The sequence below is a fragment of the Aureococcus anophagefferens genome (genome assembly GCF_000186865.1).
Source record: "Aureococcus anophagefferens unplaced genomic scaffold AURANscaffold_4, whole genome shotgun sequence".
In the NCBI taxonomy this organism is placed as follows: Eukaryota; class Pelagophyceae; order Pelagomonadales; family Pelagomonadaceae; genus Aureococcus; species Aureococcus anophagefferens.
The window spans coordinates 1,051,929-1,064,666 of record NW_008705564.1 but is presented as its reverse complement, the minus strand read 5'-3'; the positions used below and the strand labels follow the sequence as shown (position 1 = coordinate 1,064,666).

Genomic DNA, 12,738 nt, shown 5'->3' with positions numbered 1-12,738 from the left:
GCGCCGCGCGGAGCCCCGCGTTCGCCGCCTTGGAGTAGCTGCTGAAGTTCGTCTCGAGGACGACGTCGCCCGTGCGGCCGTGGCTCGGCGCCCGCAGGGCGGCCGCCGTCGCGGCGTCGCAGGCGTCGAGGACGACGTAGAAGCGGAAGGCGTCGGCGGGCGTCGACGCGACGACGGCGTCCAGGCAGCGCCGCGTCGCCTCGAGCGCGCCGTGCACGGTGATGACGATCGCCGTCGTCGCTTTCTTCGTGGGCGTGGCGAGGGCGGCGAGCGCCAGCGCGACGAGCCGCAGGGGCAGCCCCATCATTGTCCTGTTCAACAACTTGCGTTCTTGAAGGGTGGACACGATGGTGTGAGCATCCCCGGGGGCTGCCCGGCCATGCGAGCCATGCCAGCCTTCGCCGTGTTGGCGTCCGTCGCCGTCGCCGCGGCCTTGCCGCCCTTCGTCGTGCTGTCGAAGGCGCGGTCCGGCACGACCTGGTTCCTCGAGCTCCTGCGCCAGCACCCGCAGGTCCGCGTCGAGGGCGAGATCCTGCTCGGCGCGTCGACGAGCGCCGAGGCCATGGCGCGGCTCGAGGCCTTCGGGCGCGAGAAGCGCCGGGGCGCCGCGCACGTCGCCGTGGGCTTCAAGCTCCTCGACGGCCAGGGCGGCGAGGCGCTGCGGGCCGGGGCCGGCAACGGCACCGTCGCGGCGTGGCTCACGCGGCGGCGGGCCAAGCTCCTCGTGCTCGAGCGCGAGGGCCTCGCGCGGCTCGTGTCCATGCGGAAGCACGACGCCGCCGTGCGCGACTTCGACGCGCTCCTCGCGGCGGGCGCCTTACGCTCGAAAAGCGAGAAGTACAAGTGCGTCGCCGCGGACTGCGTGGACCGCGCGCGCGCGCGCGCCGTGACCCTCGACGCGTCCCGCGTCGTCCGGGACCTCGACCGCGAGTACGACGCCTGGACGCAGCTCCTGGCCTGGGTGCGGCGCTACACCTTCGCGGACGTGCAGTACCACGCGTACCGCGACCTGAGCCGGGACCCGAGGTGCGAGATGACGCGCGTCTTCTCCTTCCTCGGCGTGCCCCGATTCCGCGTCGCGGCCAACGAGTCGACGCTGAAGATGGGCGCGGCGACGCCGCGCCTCGACGTCGCCAACGCGGCGGACGTCGAGGCCGCGCTCGCGGGGACGCGGTGGGACGGCGAGCTCGACCGGAGATTCGCCTAATCCGGTGTTTACGTGGCCGTCCGCTTCCGCGCCTTCTTCTCGTCGACGACCGCGGCGGCGCGGCTGAGGCCGTCCCCCGACGGCGTCCGCGCGAGCCGCGACTCCGGGATCCGCCGCCACTGGTAGTAGAAGAGGCCCAGGAGCGCCGCGGTATACCCGTAGATCTGCCGGGGCGTGCGCCGCTCGCGGTAGACGACGTGCGACGCCGACGCGAGGACGACGTCCTTGACGATGCCCGAGAGGACGAAGGACACGGCCCGCAGGCGCCGGATGACGACGAGGCCCAGCCCGTTGAGCGCGAACGCGAACGCGCAGTTGAGCGCGAGCACGCGCAGCGGCGGCGTCGCGTAGCCCGCGGCCGCGAAGGCCGTCCACTCGCCCGTGGCGACGGCCACGAGGAACAGGCCGACGGCGTTGACGGGCGCCACGTAGTAGAGGTACGTCGTCGGCGAGAGGACGATGTGCCGCGACGCGAGGAGCTTCTCCATGGCCGCCAGGCGGAACCCCTCGACGACGATGCCGCTAAACGCCAGGAACACGCCGTAGGTCGAGCAGCCCGTCTTCGGCCCCTCGACGCAGGCCACGGAGACGCCCGCGACGATGAGGAACAGGTTCGAAAAGTCCAGCAGCGAGAACGTCCGCAACCCCAGCACGAGGCACGCCGCGTAGGTCCAGACGACGTTCGTCGACTTGATGACCTGGGCCAGGGACACGGAGCAGTGGCGGTACGACGAGTTGACCAGCGACAGCGACGCGACGGTGCCGAGCGCCGCGGGGAGGAAGCCGTAGAGAACGATGCGCCGGTCGACCTGCTGCACGAGCGGGTCCTTCGGCCGGCCGCAGCGGCGCGCGACGAGGACGACGCGCACGAGGCAGGCGTTCGACGTCATGTGGAGGCACGCGAGGAGGCTCGGGTAGGGGAACGCGCGCCGCACGAGGCCCGCGTTGATGAGGATCATGCTACCGGAGACGAAGATGTACGCGAACGCGAGGAGCGCGTTCGCGCAGGTCCCGCCCTCGCCGCGAGGCCCTGGAGCGCCGCGCGCGACGCCGGCCTCCTCGTCGACGGGGTCCCGCGAGCCGCCGGGGCGCCGCTGCGGGCTCCGCACGAGCGGGAAGACGGACGTCGCGCCTCTGTCCTTATTGATGGGCGAAATGTGCGCGAAGACCGACGCCGCCGGCTCCATGGACGTCATGGCGAGAAGTCGCCGAGTCGCCGAGAGGTCGCGTCGAGGCGTCGCCACAGTCGTGCGCGTCGACTCACAGCGATTTGGACGAAGGCAACATCGTAGTGTTTGAAGCGCCTCTTCTCGAGGCCGATGGCCGCGCTCGGCAGCCCGTCGTGCTACAGCCGGCTGGAGACGCTCATCGCGAAGGTGATCTTCCTCGCGACGGGCGTGTGGTGGGGCGTGGGCGTCCAGCTCATGGTCTACGCCGGGATCGCCGCGGAGCCGTCGGCGCTGCTGCCGAATTTCACCTGGTACGCGCCGCAGCGTCGCGTGATGCTTTGTTCGCGCAATTCGCGCCGGGACACGGGGAAGCGATGCGACCCGTGGTAGGTACGCGTCCATGCTCCTGGGCCTGCTGCTCAGCGAGCGGTTCGTGCGCGTGTCCTGCTGCGACGGCGCCGAGGAGCCCGCGGGCTGCGGCGTGTCGCTGGGCTGCCTGCTGCCGCGCGGCCGCGCGGCGGCCGCTGCGGCCAAGGCGCGGCGGTGCGCGTGGTGGCGCCTGCCGCCGGCGCGCGGCCTCGTCGGCGACCGGGACCTCGTCGCCGCGGCGCTCTGCGACTACTTTGGCACCGTCGCGACGGCGATGGGCCTCACGCTCGCGGGCTCGGGCATCTTCGGCATCATCTACTCGTCCGTGAGCTGCTGGGCGGCGCTGTTCTCCTACTGCATCCTGGGCCGGCGGCTCGTGCCCCTCCAGGTGCTGGGCATGGCCGTCGTCGTCGCGGGTTTGGTCGTGTCGTCGCTCGAGAACGACTTCGCGTCCGACGGCGGCCGCCGCGTCGCCGCCGGGTCCGTGGCCATCGCCGTGGGCACCGTCGCCTACGGCCTCGAGTACGCGCTCTGCGAGCGCTTGTTGAGCGCGTCGGACGCCGCCGGCGAAAAGCCCGTGGCGTCGGCGACGGACGAGCGCGACGCCGCGGAGCCGCGGCGGGCCTCGGGCAACGAGGCCATCGTCGAGATGATGTACTACATGGGGCTCTGGGGCCTCGGGCTCTCCGCGCTCTACACGGCCGTCGTCGTCGCGCCGCGCTGGGACTACCTCGTCGCGGCGCCCGTCCGCGTCTCCGGCGCGACGCCGCGGTACCTGACGGCGCTCGTCGTGTCCCACACGTTCTCGAACTGGCTCCACAACCTGTCCTGGTTCATCATCTGCGACCGCGAGGGCTCCGTCGCCACGGGCCTGCTCCAGGGCCTCAAGGCCGTGCTCCTCTTCGGCGGCTCGTCCTTGGCCTTCTGCGACCGCCAGGAGTCGCAGTGCATGACGCGGCCCAAGGTCCTCGCCACGGCCATTGTCGTCGCGGGCACGGCCATCTACTACCTCGCGCCGACGACGTCGCCCGCGGACCTCGCCGCGGCGCGCGACGCGGGCAAGGGCGCGGAGCACACGACGGCCTACGAGCTCGTCGCCAAGCCCCCGACGGGCGGCGCGTCGGACCTCGAGCTCGAGGACGACGACGAGCTCGAGGGGGACTGGAACTAATCCGCTAGAACGGGAAGGCCCGCGGCGGGAGCGGGCCGCTGAGGAACTCGACGAGGTGGCGCGCGAGGGGCCGGCAGTCGAAGACGCGGCGCCGCGCCGAGCCCGCGTGGTCGGCGCGCGGGCCGACGACGTGGAGGCGGATCCGCAGCATGCGCCGCGCGAGGAGATTCGCGCGCCGCTCGGACCAGAGAAGTTCGGCTTGTACCAGGACCCCTGCGTCTACAGCGAAACAATCGACGTGCGACCATGCGAAATAGGCGGGGTAATGATGCGTGAGCATGGCCATGAGTTCAAGAAGCGAGTGTTTCACCAACGTCGATGCACCTCCGTTATTCAGGATGGCACGACACACGTTTCTGTCGATGACAGCACCGTGTGAGAGCAGCACAGACACATCACTAACATCAATGGCCTGCCGACAAGCGATGCATAATGGGCTTGCTCCGCCTTGGAACCCCAAATCAACGTCTGCGTCGCGGTCCAGAAGCACCTTCGTCAGTTCAAAGCGCCGGTGATGGCTCGTGAGGCCGAGCGGCACGACAAGCCCGGTGCCACGCGGGTGTTCCTGAACTTGAGGATCGCTCGCACCCCACTGATCGACTCGGGCTCCAAGGTCGAGCACAAGCGAAAGCGACTTTGGACTACCACCGCGACAATTACCGAAGAGTGGCGTGTTATAGCGCTGATTAAGATTGCTCTGACTGATCGATGCGCCTCGGGCAACTAGGAGACCAAAGACGTCAAACCAATCTTTGGAATTAGTGACAGCATTGAACAGCGGAGTGAAACCCATGCCGTCGACTTGCTTCGGGTTGGCGCCCTCGTCGAGGCACCGCCGCACGTCGACGATGTCGTTGCGCCTGATGGCGGCGTGGAACTCACGATTGAGCTGCGAGAACATCGTCGCCGGGGCCAGCGGTGAGCGCGAGCCGACGCTCTATGTCGATCTCGAGCACGACTCGGGTGCCAGTTGAGCGCGGAGCCCCGGAGGGCCGACGCTCTATGAACTTGCCTGGGCCGCCCGCATGCGCCGGCCGGCTCGTGAATCGCGCCGAGCTCCTGTGTGCACCGAGACTGTGCACCGGCGGCACAGTGTCGCAGATGTTGCACAGCATCGTGCCTCGGTGAACTCGTTGAAGCAGCCCTGGTCGCCATCCCTCGCCTGGCCGTCGCCCCCACGCTGCGTCGGTCGCGGGAATCTGCCGGTCCCGCGGCCATGGTCCACGCGGAGCACGCGCGGAAGCTGGCCCTCCTCGAGGCCGAGGTGGCGCTCCTCCGCCTGGAGCTCGAGGGCCGCGACATCGTGCGGGCCAGCGGCGGCCTTTTGCCGGCGCTCCTGCGGCTGCTGCTGCCCGTGGCGCTGGCGGTCGCCGGGGCCTGGGGCCTGCCCGCGTTCCTGCGCTGCGTGGAGCGGAAGCTCGCGGAGCGCCACGAGGGCGCGGCCGCGCGCGGCGACCTGAGGCGCCAGGCGCTCTACCGCCTGGACCTCTGGTTCAGCACGAACCCCTACAGCAAGATGCAGGCGCTCGCGGCGCTCGCCGCGGCGCTCGTCGTCGCCGGCGCGCTGCTGCTCTTCGCCGTGTCGGACACGACGCCCACGGACGCGCTGTGGGAGTCGCTCGCGGGCGTGGGCATCGCCTGGGACTGGGCGTCCGCCGCGGGGCGGCTGGACCCGGGCAGCGCTAGGGGCGTGCTGACGCGCGTCGTCGCCGTCGCTGTGTCCCTCGGGGGCATGTTCGTCACCGCGCTGCTGCTGGGCATCGTCAGCGAGCAGATCACGGAGAAGGTCTCGCACAGGGCAGGAAAAGAGAGCGAAATTCCCAACTTCAAAGGCTCCTATCTCGGCCGTTTTTCACTCGTTTCGGCTGATTTTTGGACGAGCGATCATCTCTTGGAACGGTCTCGAAGCATGGATGCTTTTTCCGGAACGCGCGCGGAACACTCACTTTTCCTGCCCAGGTCGAGCACTACCGCAAGGGCAAGTCGGACGTGCTCGAATCCGGCCACACGGTCATCTTGGGCTGGAGCGACAAGCTCTTCGGCGTGCTGGAGCAGCTCTGCCTCGCCAACGAGTCGCTCGGGGGCGGCGTCGTCGTGCTGCTGAGCGACAAGCCCAAGGAGGAGCAGGAGGACGCGCTCGCGCAGCAGGTGCCCGAGACGCGGGGCACGACGGTCATCTGCCGCCAGGGGTCGCCCCTCGTGCGCGAGCACCTCGACAAGGTCTCCGCGGAGCACGCGCGAAGCGTCGTCGTCCTGAGCGACGACACGCTCCGCGCGGACCTGTGTGGAAATCAACCGCCGGTTCGGGACGTCCCCACCAAACTTCAGAACTCTCTATCTCGGTCAAATCGACGTCGATTCGTCTGATTTTTGGACGCATCGATTGCTTTCGTCGAGCTCTCGAAGCACAGCGAAAGAGTCTGGTCCAAATCGTTCGATTACGCGCACATTAAAGTCGGGTTGCAGATTTGAGTTCCACGCAGGCGCGGACCAGGCGGACGCGCGGAGCCTCCGCGTCGCGCTGAGCTTCGTGAGCGAGGCGCGCCACTGCGCGCCGGCGTCGGACCGCTGCATCGTCATGGAGATGCAGGACGTCGACAACGAGCCCCTCGTGCAGCTCGTCGGCGGCGACCACGTCGAGACCATCGTCACGCACGACCTCATCGGGCGCCTCATGATCCAGTCCGCGCGCCACCCGGGCCTGGCCCAGGTCTGGTCCATGCTCCTGGGCTTCGACGGGTGCGAGTTCTACATCAAGCACCACGCGGAGCTCGACGGCGTCTCCTTCGGCGACGCGTTCCTCCGATTCGACGACGCGGTGCCCATCGGCGTCATCCAGGGCTCGGGCAAGGACGCGACGATCTGGGTCAACCCCGAGGACGACCTCGTCTTACGACCGGGCGACAAGCTCATCGTCATCGCCGAGGACGACGACACGTACGCGCCGCGGACCCGACCCTTGGAGGTCGAGGTCGCGTCGCCGTCCGACGGCGACCTCCGCACGTTCCGCGACGACCGCGCGCTCTCCATGGACGACGATAACGCGGAGCGGCCCGAGTGCGTCCTCTTCTGCGGCTGGCGCCGCGACATGGACGACATCGTCCAGGTGTTGGACGAGTTCGTCACGCCGGGCTCGGAGCTCCACATTTTCTGCGAGCTGCCCGCGGAGGCCCAGGCCGAGCGGCTCCGGGAGCAGCGGGCGACGCGGAAGCGGCCGCTGGAGCTATCCAATTTAACGGTCTACCACAGCGAGGGGCTCCTGTGCAGCCGCCGCGACCTCGAGGAGAAGCTGCCCATCTCGTCGCTGTCGTCGATCGTGATCCTCGCGGAGGAGTCGGAGGACCTCGACGCGACGTCCAAGGACTCCCAGGCGCTCACGACGCTGCTCCTGTTGCGCGACATCCAGTCGACGCAGCCCCCGGCGCCGGGCGGCGCGCGGCCGCGCGCGGCGACGACGCCCGCCAAGTCCGTCGACTTCGTCTGCTCGTCCGAGTCGCCGGACCGCCCGAGGCGCGCGTCGGTCTGGGACTCCTTCTCCCAGAGCGCCTGCGACGCCACGGACGCCGTCCACGCGGCCGTCGCCGACGCCGTGCTGAGCCCGCGGTCGCTCGACTCGCCGTCGCCGCGGTCCGTCGAGGCGCCCGCGTCTTCGCTGAGCCCCTCGAACTCGTCGGGCGCGCTGAGCCCCGGCCGGTCGCCCCGCGCCCGGACGTCGTCCAAGGCCATGCGCTGCCACTCGTCGCCGACCTGGTCCCTGCTCCGCAAGCAGAAGGAGAAGTGCCAGATCATCTCGGAGATTTTGGACTCGCGCACGTCGAAGCTCATCGCCGACGCGCAGATCAGCGACTACGTGCTGAGCAACGACCTCGTCGCGAACGCGCTGGCCATGATCGCCGAGGACCGGACCGTGAACAAGCTGCTGAAGATTTTGATGGAGAGCGAGGGGTCCGAGTTCTACATCCGCCGCGCGGCGGACCTCGTCGACGTCGGGCGGAAGCAGTCCTTCTTCGACGTCATGCGCGCGGCGCGCCTCGCGTTCCGGGGGCCCGAGATCGCCTTCGGCTACGTCCGCGCGGGCGAGGAGCCCGTGCTCAACCCGCCGCGGAAGCGCGAGCTCAAGCGGTGGCTCAAGACCGACAGCTTCATCGTCCTCGCCGAGGGCTGAGGGGCCGTTACTCCCGAGGGGCGCGGGCATGTCCGTCGCGGGTGTCGACGGGGGGGGGCGGGGGGCACAGTCGCGGGGCGGGCGCGCAGCTCCCGGGGCACGTCAGACGACGAGGGCCAGGAGGCTCTCGAAGGACGGCGGGCTCGCGAGCCAGACGCGCCTGGACGCGTCGTCGACGGGCGACAGCGGGCTCGGCGGCTCGTCGAGCGCGAGCCAGCACGCGGACGCGACGCGCGGCAGCAGCGGCGGCGTGACCTCCGCCGGGGCGACCTCGAGGGGCGCGTCGTCCCAGGCGCGCGGCGCCTCCGGCGCCGCGGCGTCCCCGGGCGCGCGATCCGCGGCGTAGCGCGCGAGCACGTCGCCGTAGAGGCAGTCGCGCTTGTGCGAGATGAGGTCGCAGGCCGCGCGCGACCGGACCGCGCGGCAGAAGGGGCAGCGCAGGACGCCCTCGCCGGGCACGGGCAGCCACTCGAGGTCGCGGAGCAGCGCGAGCTCGACGGCCCGCGCGTCGACGGGCGCGGCGGCGGCGGCGCCGCGCGGCGCGGCGCCCGCGGCGCGCCGCGGCGCCGCGCGCGGGCGCTTCCGCGACGGCGGCGGCTTCGCCGGCGGCTTCGCCGGCGGCGCCGTGTCGACGGGCGGCGGCGGCGGCGTCCTCGGCGCGCGCCGCGCCGGCTTCTTCCGGGGCGCGGTGATCTCCGCGAGGAGCTCGTCGCGCGACTTCGCCGCGGGCGCGTCGTCGCCGGGCGCGAGGCGCCGGCTCTCCGTCGGCGAGCAGCCCGCGAGGTCCGCGTGCGCGCCGACGTCGGCGCCGACGGCGACGCGGAGCCCCCGCGCGAGCGCGCCGGCGGCGAAGTGGACGACGAACTTGCAGAAGCCGTCGCCGTCCGTGACGAGGGGCGTCGACTTGTCGACGACGAAGCTCTTCGGCGGCAGCGCGGCGCCGTCGGCGCCGACGGGCGAGGCGACGAGCCGGCGGCCCGCGAGCGCGGTGTCGCCCCCGGCGCGGCCGGGCGGCCGCGAGTAGTCCACGAGCGCCGCGTGGAACGCGTAGGACGCGAAGGGCTGGGCCGCCGGCGCCGGGAGCCGCCGGCACTTGAGCAGCAGGACCTGGGCCCGCGACAACACCAAAGGCGCCGACACGCCGCGCGCGCCGTCGGCCCGCGTGACGGCGACCGCGACGGCCGCGCCCGGGGGCTGCGACGCCGGGTCGAAGCGGAGCTGGCCCTCGAAGCACGCCGACCCGCCGGCGAAGACCAGGGCCTTCTTCGTCGTCGCGTGGAAGGCCACGGGCCCGCACCCGGCGAGGGGGCGACCGGCGAGGGGCGACGCCAGCGCGCCCTCGGGCGCGACGGCGAGGACCTCGACGGCGAGCGCCTGCCGCTTCGGGGCTGCCCCGGAGGGCGCGCCGTCGGCCGCGGTGACGCGCACGTCGAAGGGCTCGTGCGTGAGCACCTGGGCGTTCGCCACCTCCACGCGCAGCGCAGGATACGCCATCGTCCTCCCTTCGATGCGCGACAGAACGCACCCAATCCTCAAGGTGCGATGCACACAGCACGCCGCTGTGCAGCTTTCCTTTGGGCTTTGTGTCAATCGATCGTTGCTACAGCTTTTGATCGAGTCCGCAGCGTGACGGCGTTCCGCGGCGCCGGCGCGCGGGGTTCGGTGCGCGCGTCGCCCTCGACGCGCGCGCGACCGCACCGCCCATGGCGCCGCCGCCGGAGTCGCCCTACACGCGGGCCGTGGAGAAGGCCGACCAGCTCTTGGAGCGGGGCCTCATCGACCCCGGGCGCTACCGCGACATCGTCGCCGGCGACGCCCAGTTCCACATCGAGGCCGCGCGCTTCGAGCGCGACGCGGCGCTCCGGCAGCTCGAGGACCTGAGCCCGGAGAGGGCGGCCGCGCCCCGCGACGTCGTCTTCGAGCTCGCGACGCCGCCCGCGGCGCCGCGCGACGTCCACTTCGACCTCGTCGGCGAGCGGCTCCACACGATCAAGGAGAACGACCGGTCGTCGTCGGCGCGGAGCTCGAGCGCGTCGTCCGACGCGCCGAACCCGCGCGCGGCGCCGCTCGGCGCGGCCCTCCAAGCGAACATGCCCGTCGCGCGCGTCATCGGCGGCGCGCCGGCGAAGCCGCGCCGCAAGCCGTCCCTCCTCGCGTCGCTCGTGCGCGGCGTCAGCCGGCGCCTCCCGTCGTCGAAGAAGGCGACCAAGCTCCGGGCCTGGGAGACGGCCGCGCTCCGGGCGTCCGCGGCGCCGGAGCCGGCGGCGACGCCGCGCGCGGTCGCGCCGCCGCGGCCGAGCGCGCCGCCGCGGCCCCGGGGCCGCATCAGCGAGCAGCCCTTCTCGCCGACGGACTTCGAGCGCCAGCGGCGCGTGGGCCGCGGCGGCTTCGGCGTCGTCTACCTCGTCACGAAGCGCGCGGAGCCCGACGCGGGCGCGGCCTACGCGATGAAGGTGCTGGACAAGAGCCGGATCCTCCGGGGCGGCGGCGCGGCCCAGGCGCGCCTCGAGCGCGACGTCCTGCGCGTGCTGCGCCACCCCTTCGTCGCGCGGCTCCGCTACGCGTTCCAGACCGAGACGCGGCGCGCCCCCGCGCGGACCTCGAAGCTCCGACCCGACTTCCACGTGCGAGCGTTCGACTGGGTCGACGCGCGCACGTCCGCCGCGCGTTGAGCACTCGACGAGAGCCATCGATCCGTCCGACCGTCGGCCGCATCGACGTCGACGGGGCCGAGCGAGAGACGTTCAAAGTTGGGACGTCCCGAACCGGCGGTCGATGCGCGCGCAGGCTCTACCTCCTCACGGACTTCTACGCCGGCAACTCGCTGTCGCGGACCCTCCGGGGCGAGGCCGTCGACGTCCCCGCGGCGACGTTCTACGCCGCGGAGCTCGCCGCGGCGCTCAACTACCTCCACGGCAAGGGCGTCGTGCATCGCGACGTCAAGCCGTCGAACGTGCTCGCGCGCGCCCGCGCGGCATGCGGACGCTTCGACGCGGCGTCGACGCGCGCGTCGTCGGGACGCGTCGGCCGCGCGCGCGACGAGCGCCGTCGACGCGTCCGGGCATCGAGGGGCGGCCGGACCTTCCGACCGCGTCGGCTCGACGGTCGGGCCCCGCGCAGGTGGACCGGCGCGGCCACGTCGCGCTCTGCGACTTCGGCATCGCCGCCGTCGGCGCGCTCGACGGCGACGACGGCGGCGGCGCGACGCCGCGGCGCCGGTCCTTCTGCGGCACCGTCGAGTACATGGCCCCCGAGCTGCTCCGCGGCGAGTCGTACTCCAAGGCCGTGGACTGGTGGGCGCTCGGCGTGCTCTTCCACGAGCTGCTCGCGGGCGCGACGCCCTTCGGGGGGGCCGGCGTCCGGCCCCGCGACCTCTTCCGCAACATCCTCCGCGCGGACCCGCCGCCGCTGCCGGCCGCCGCGACGCCCGCCGCGGTGCGCCTCGCCGCGCGCCTGCTCGACAAGGCCGCGGCGAGCCGCCTCGGCACGGAGGGGGCCGTCGCCGACGAGCCCCTCTTCGCGGGCCTCGACTGGGCCGCCGTCGAGCGCAAGGAGCTCGCGCCGCCGGCCGTGCCGCGGCTGCCGCCGTACTTTGCCTTCGACGGCGACGGCCGCCTCCGCTGCACGGAGCGCGGGCCGCTGCCGCGCCTCGACGACGACGGCGAGTCCGACGACGACGACGACCGCGCGCGCGACCGCCGCGCGCGCGCGCCGCCCCGGCCCGACCACTTCCGCGGCTTCGCCTTCGCCGGCGACGGCGCGCCGCGCGCCGCCTGACCGCGCCCGCCTTTTAGTTCCAACCCTCCGGCCGGCCCTTTGGCGGCGACCGCGCGACCGGGGGGGCGGACGCCCGCCGCCCCGGGGGGCGGAGCGACGCCGGGGCTCGAGCGCCCGGGGGCGGACTTGCCAGGGGGCCCAGGCGTCGAGCCGCGCGCGGGACGACGCCGCCACAGACCTAAAGTTCTCTAGGGGCTCCAGTGCACTGGGAAGCCGATCCGATGGGCAGCGCCCGACTTTGACGGCCGCGTTCGGCGGCTCGGTCCGCCGGGCGCCCCGGCAGCCTTCGAGCCCGCGCCGCGCCGGCGGGCGATCTTCGACGCGCCGCTCTCGATCTCGAGAGACGAGCACGATTTCGGGGCGAACGGGGCCTCTGGATCCGGGCCATTTCGACGCGTCGAGGGGCGATATGTCGGTCCTGGTGCCAAAAAAACTCGGCCGCGCGCGGGGAATCGCGAAGGTATAGTGTCGCGATGGGATTCCCCGCGCGCGGCCGTGTTTTTATCTCCATCATCACGCGCGCGCGCGTGGCAGCCCCGGCGGTGCGCGTCGAGCGCTCCGAGTGGTCGTGGCGGTCAGCGCCGGGCCCAGAGGACGATCTACGCGGCTGAGGCACTCGAGGGGTGTCTGCGAGGGTCTCGAAGCGGTCGCGGGTGTCCCCAATGCGCGTTTCTCGGGTCGTTGACCAGGTTTGAGCCGCGGCGCGCGTCGTGCTTGGCAGCCCGTCCACAGCCGAGTTTCGGCATGGATGGCTGCTTTTCAGCTTTGGTCCTCCAGAGGACATGTTGGACGGACCCCTGATGCGCTGGGGTCCAGCGGGAGGGTCGCCAGGGGGTGTTTTGGCGCCCACCATAATCACTGTTCATGACTACTCAGAGAG

At 72.1% G+C, this 12,738-nt stretch overlaps 4 protein-coding genes across 4 annotated transcripts; 3 read left to right on the top strand and 1 right to left on the bottom strand.

Moving 5' to 3' along the window:
* Window positions 1–1,200: 1,200 nt before the first annotated feature.
* On the bottom strand, window positions 1,201–2,478 carry AURANDRAFT_52648 (hypothetical protein; the record flags this gene model as incomplete). Its single annotated transcript, XM_009036030.1, has 1 exon — window positions 1,201–2,478. One exon carries the CDS (start codon window positions 2,401–2,403, stop codon window positions 1,216–1,218), a length of 1,188 nt encoding a protein of 395 aa, XP_009034278.1.
* A 48-nt stretch (window positions 2,479–2,526) lies between these two features.
* AURANDRAFT_62103 (hypothetical protein) lies at window positions 2,527–3,916 on the top strand (the record flags this gene model as incomplete). The annotated part of the gene is made up of 2 exons (XM_009036394.1): window positions 2,527–2,687; window positions 2,767–3,916. The coding sequence occupies 2 exons, from the start codon at window positions 2,527–2,529 to the stop codon at window positions 3,914–3,916; spliced, it is 1,311 nt and encodes a 436-aa protein (XP_009034642.1).
* Window positions 3,917–5,432: 1,516 nt separating this feature from the next.
* On the top strand, window positions 5,433–8,081 carry AURANDRAFT_22280 (hypothetical protein; the record flags this gene model as incomplete). The annotated part of the gene is made up of 5 exons (XM_009036395.1): window positions 5,433–5,702; window positions 5,876–6,200; window positions 6,400–7,321; window positions 7,460–7,493; window positions 7,701–8,081. 5 exons carry the CDS (start codon window positions 5,433–5,435, stop codon window positions 8,079–8,081), a joined length of 1,932 nt encoding a protein of 643 aa, XP_009034643.1.
* Window positions 8,082–10,965: 2,884 nt separating this feature from the next.
* Window positions 10,966–11,426, top strand: AURANDRAFT_8670 (hypothetical protein; the record flags this gene model as incomplete). Its single annotated transcript, XM_009035930.1, has 2 exons — window positions 10,966–11,034; window positions 11,202–11,426. Coding segments are annotated over 2 exons (294 nt in total), but the record flags the coding sequence as incomplete, so codon positions are not given.
* Between the last annotated feature and the right edge of the window lie 1,312 nt (window positions 11,427–12,738).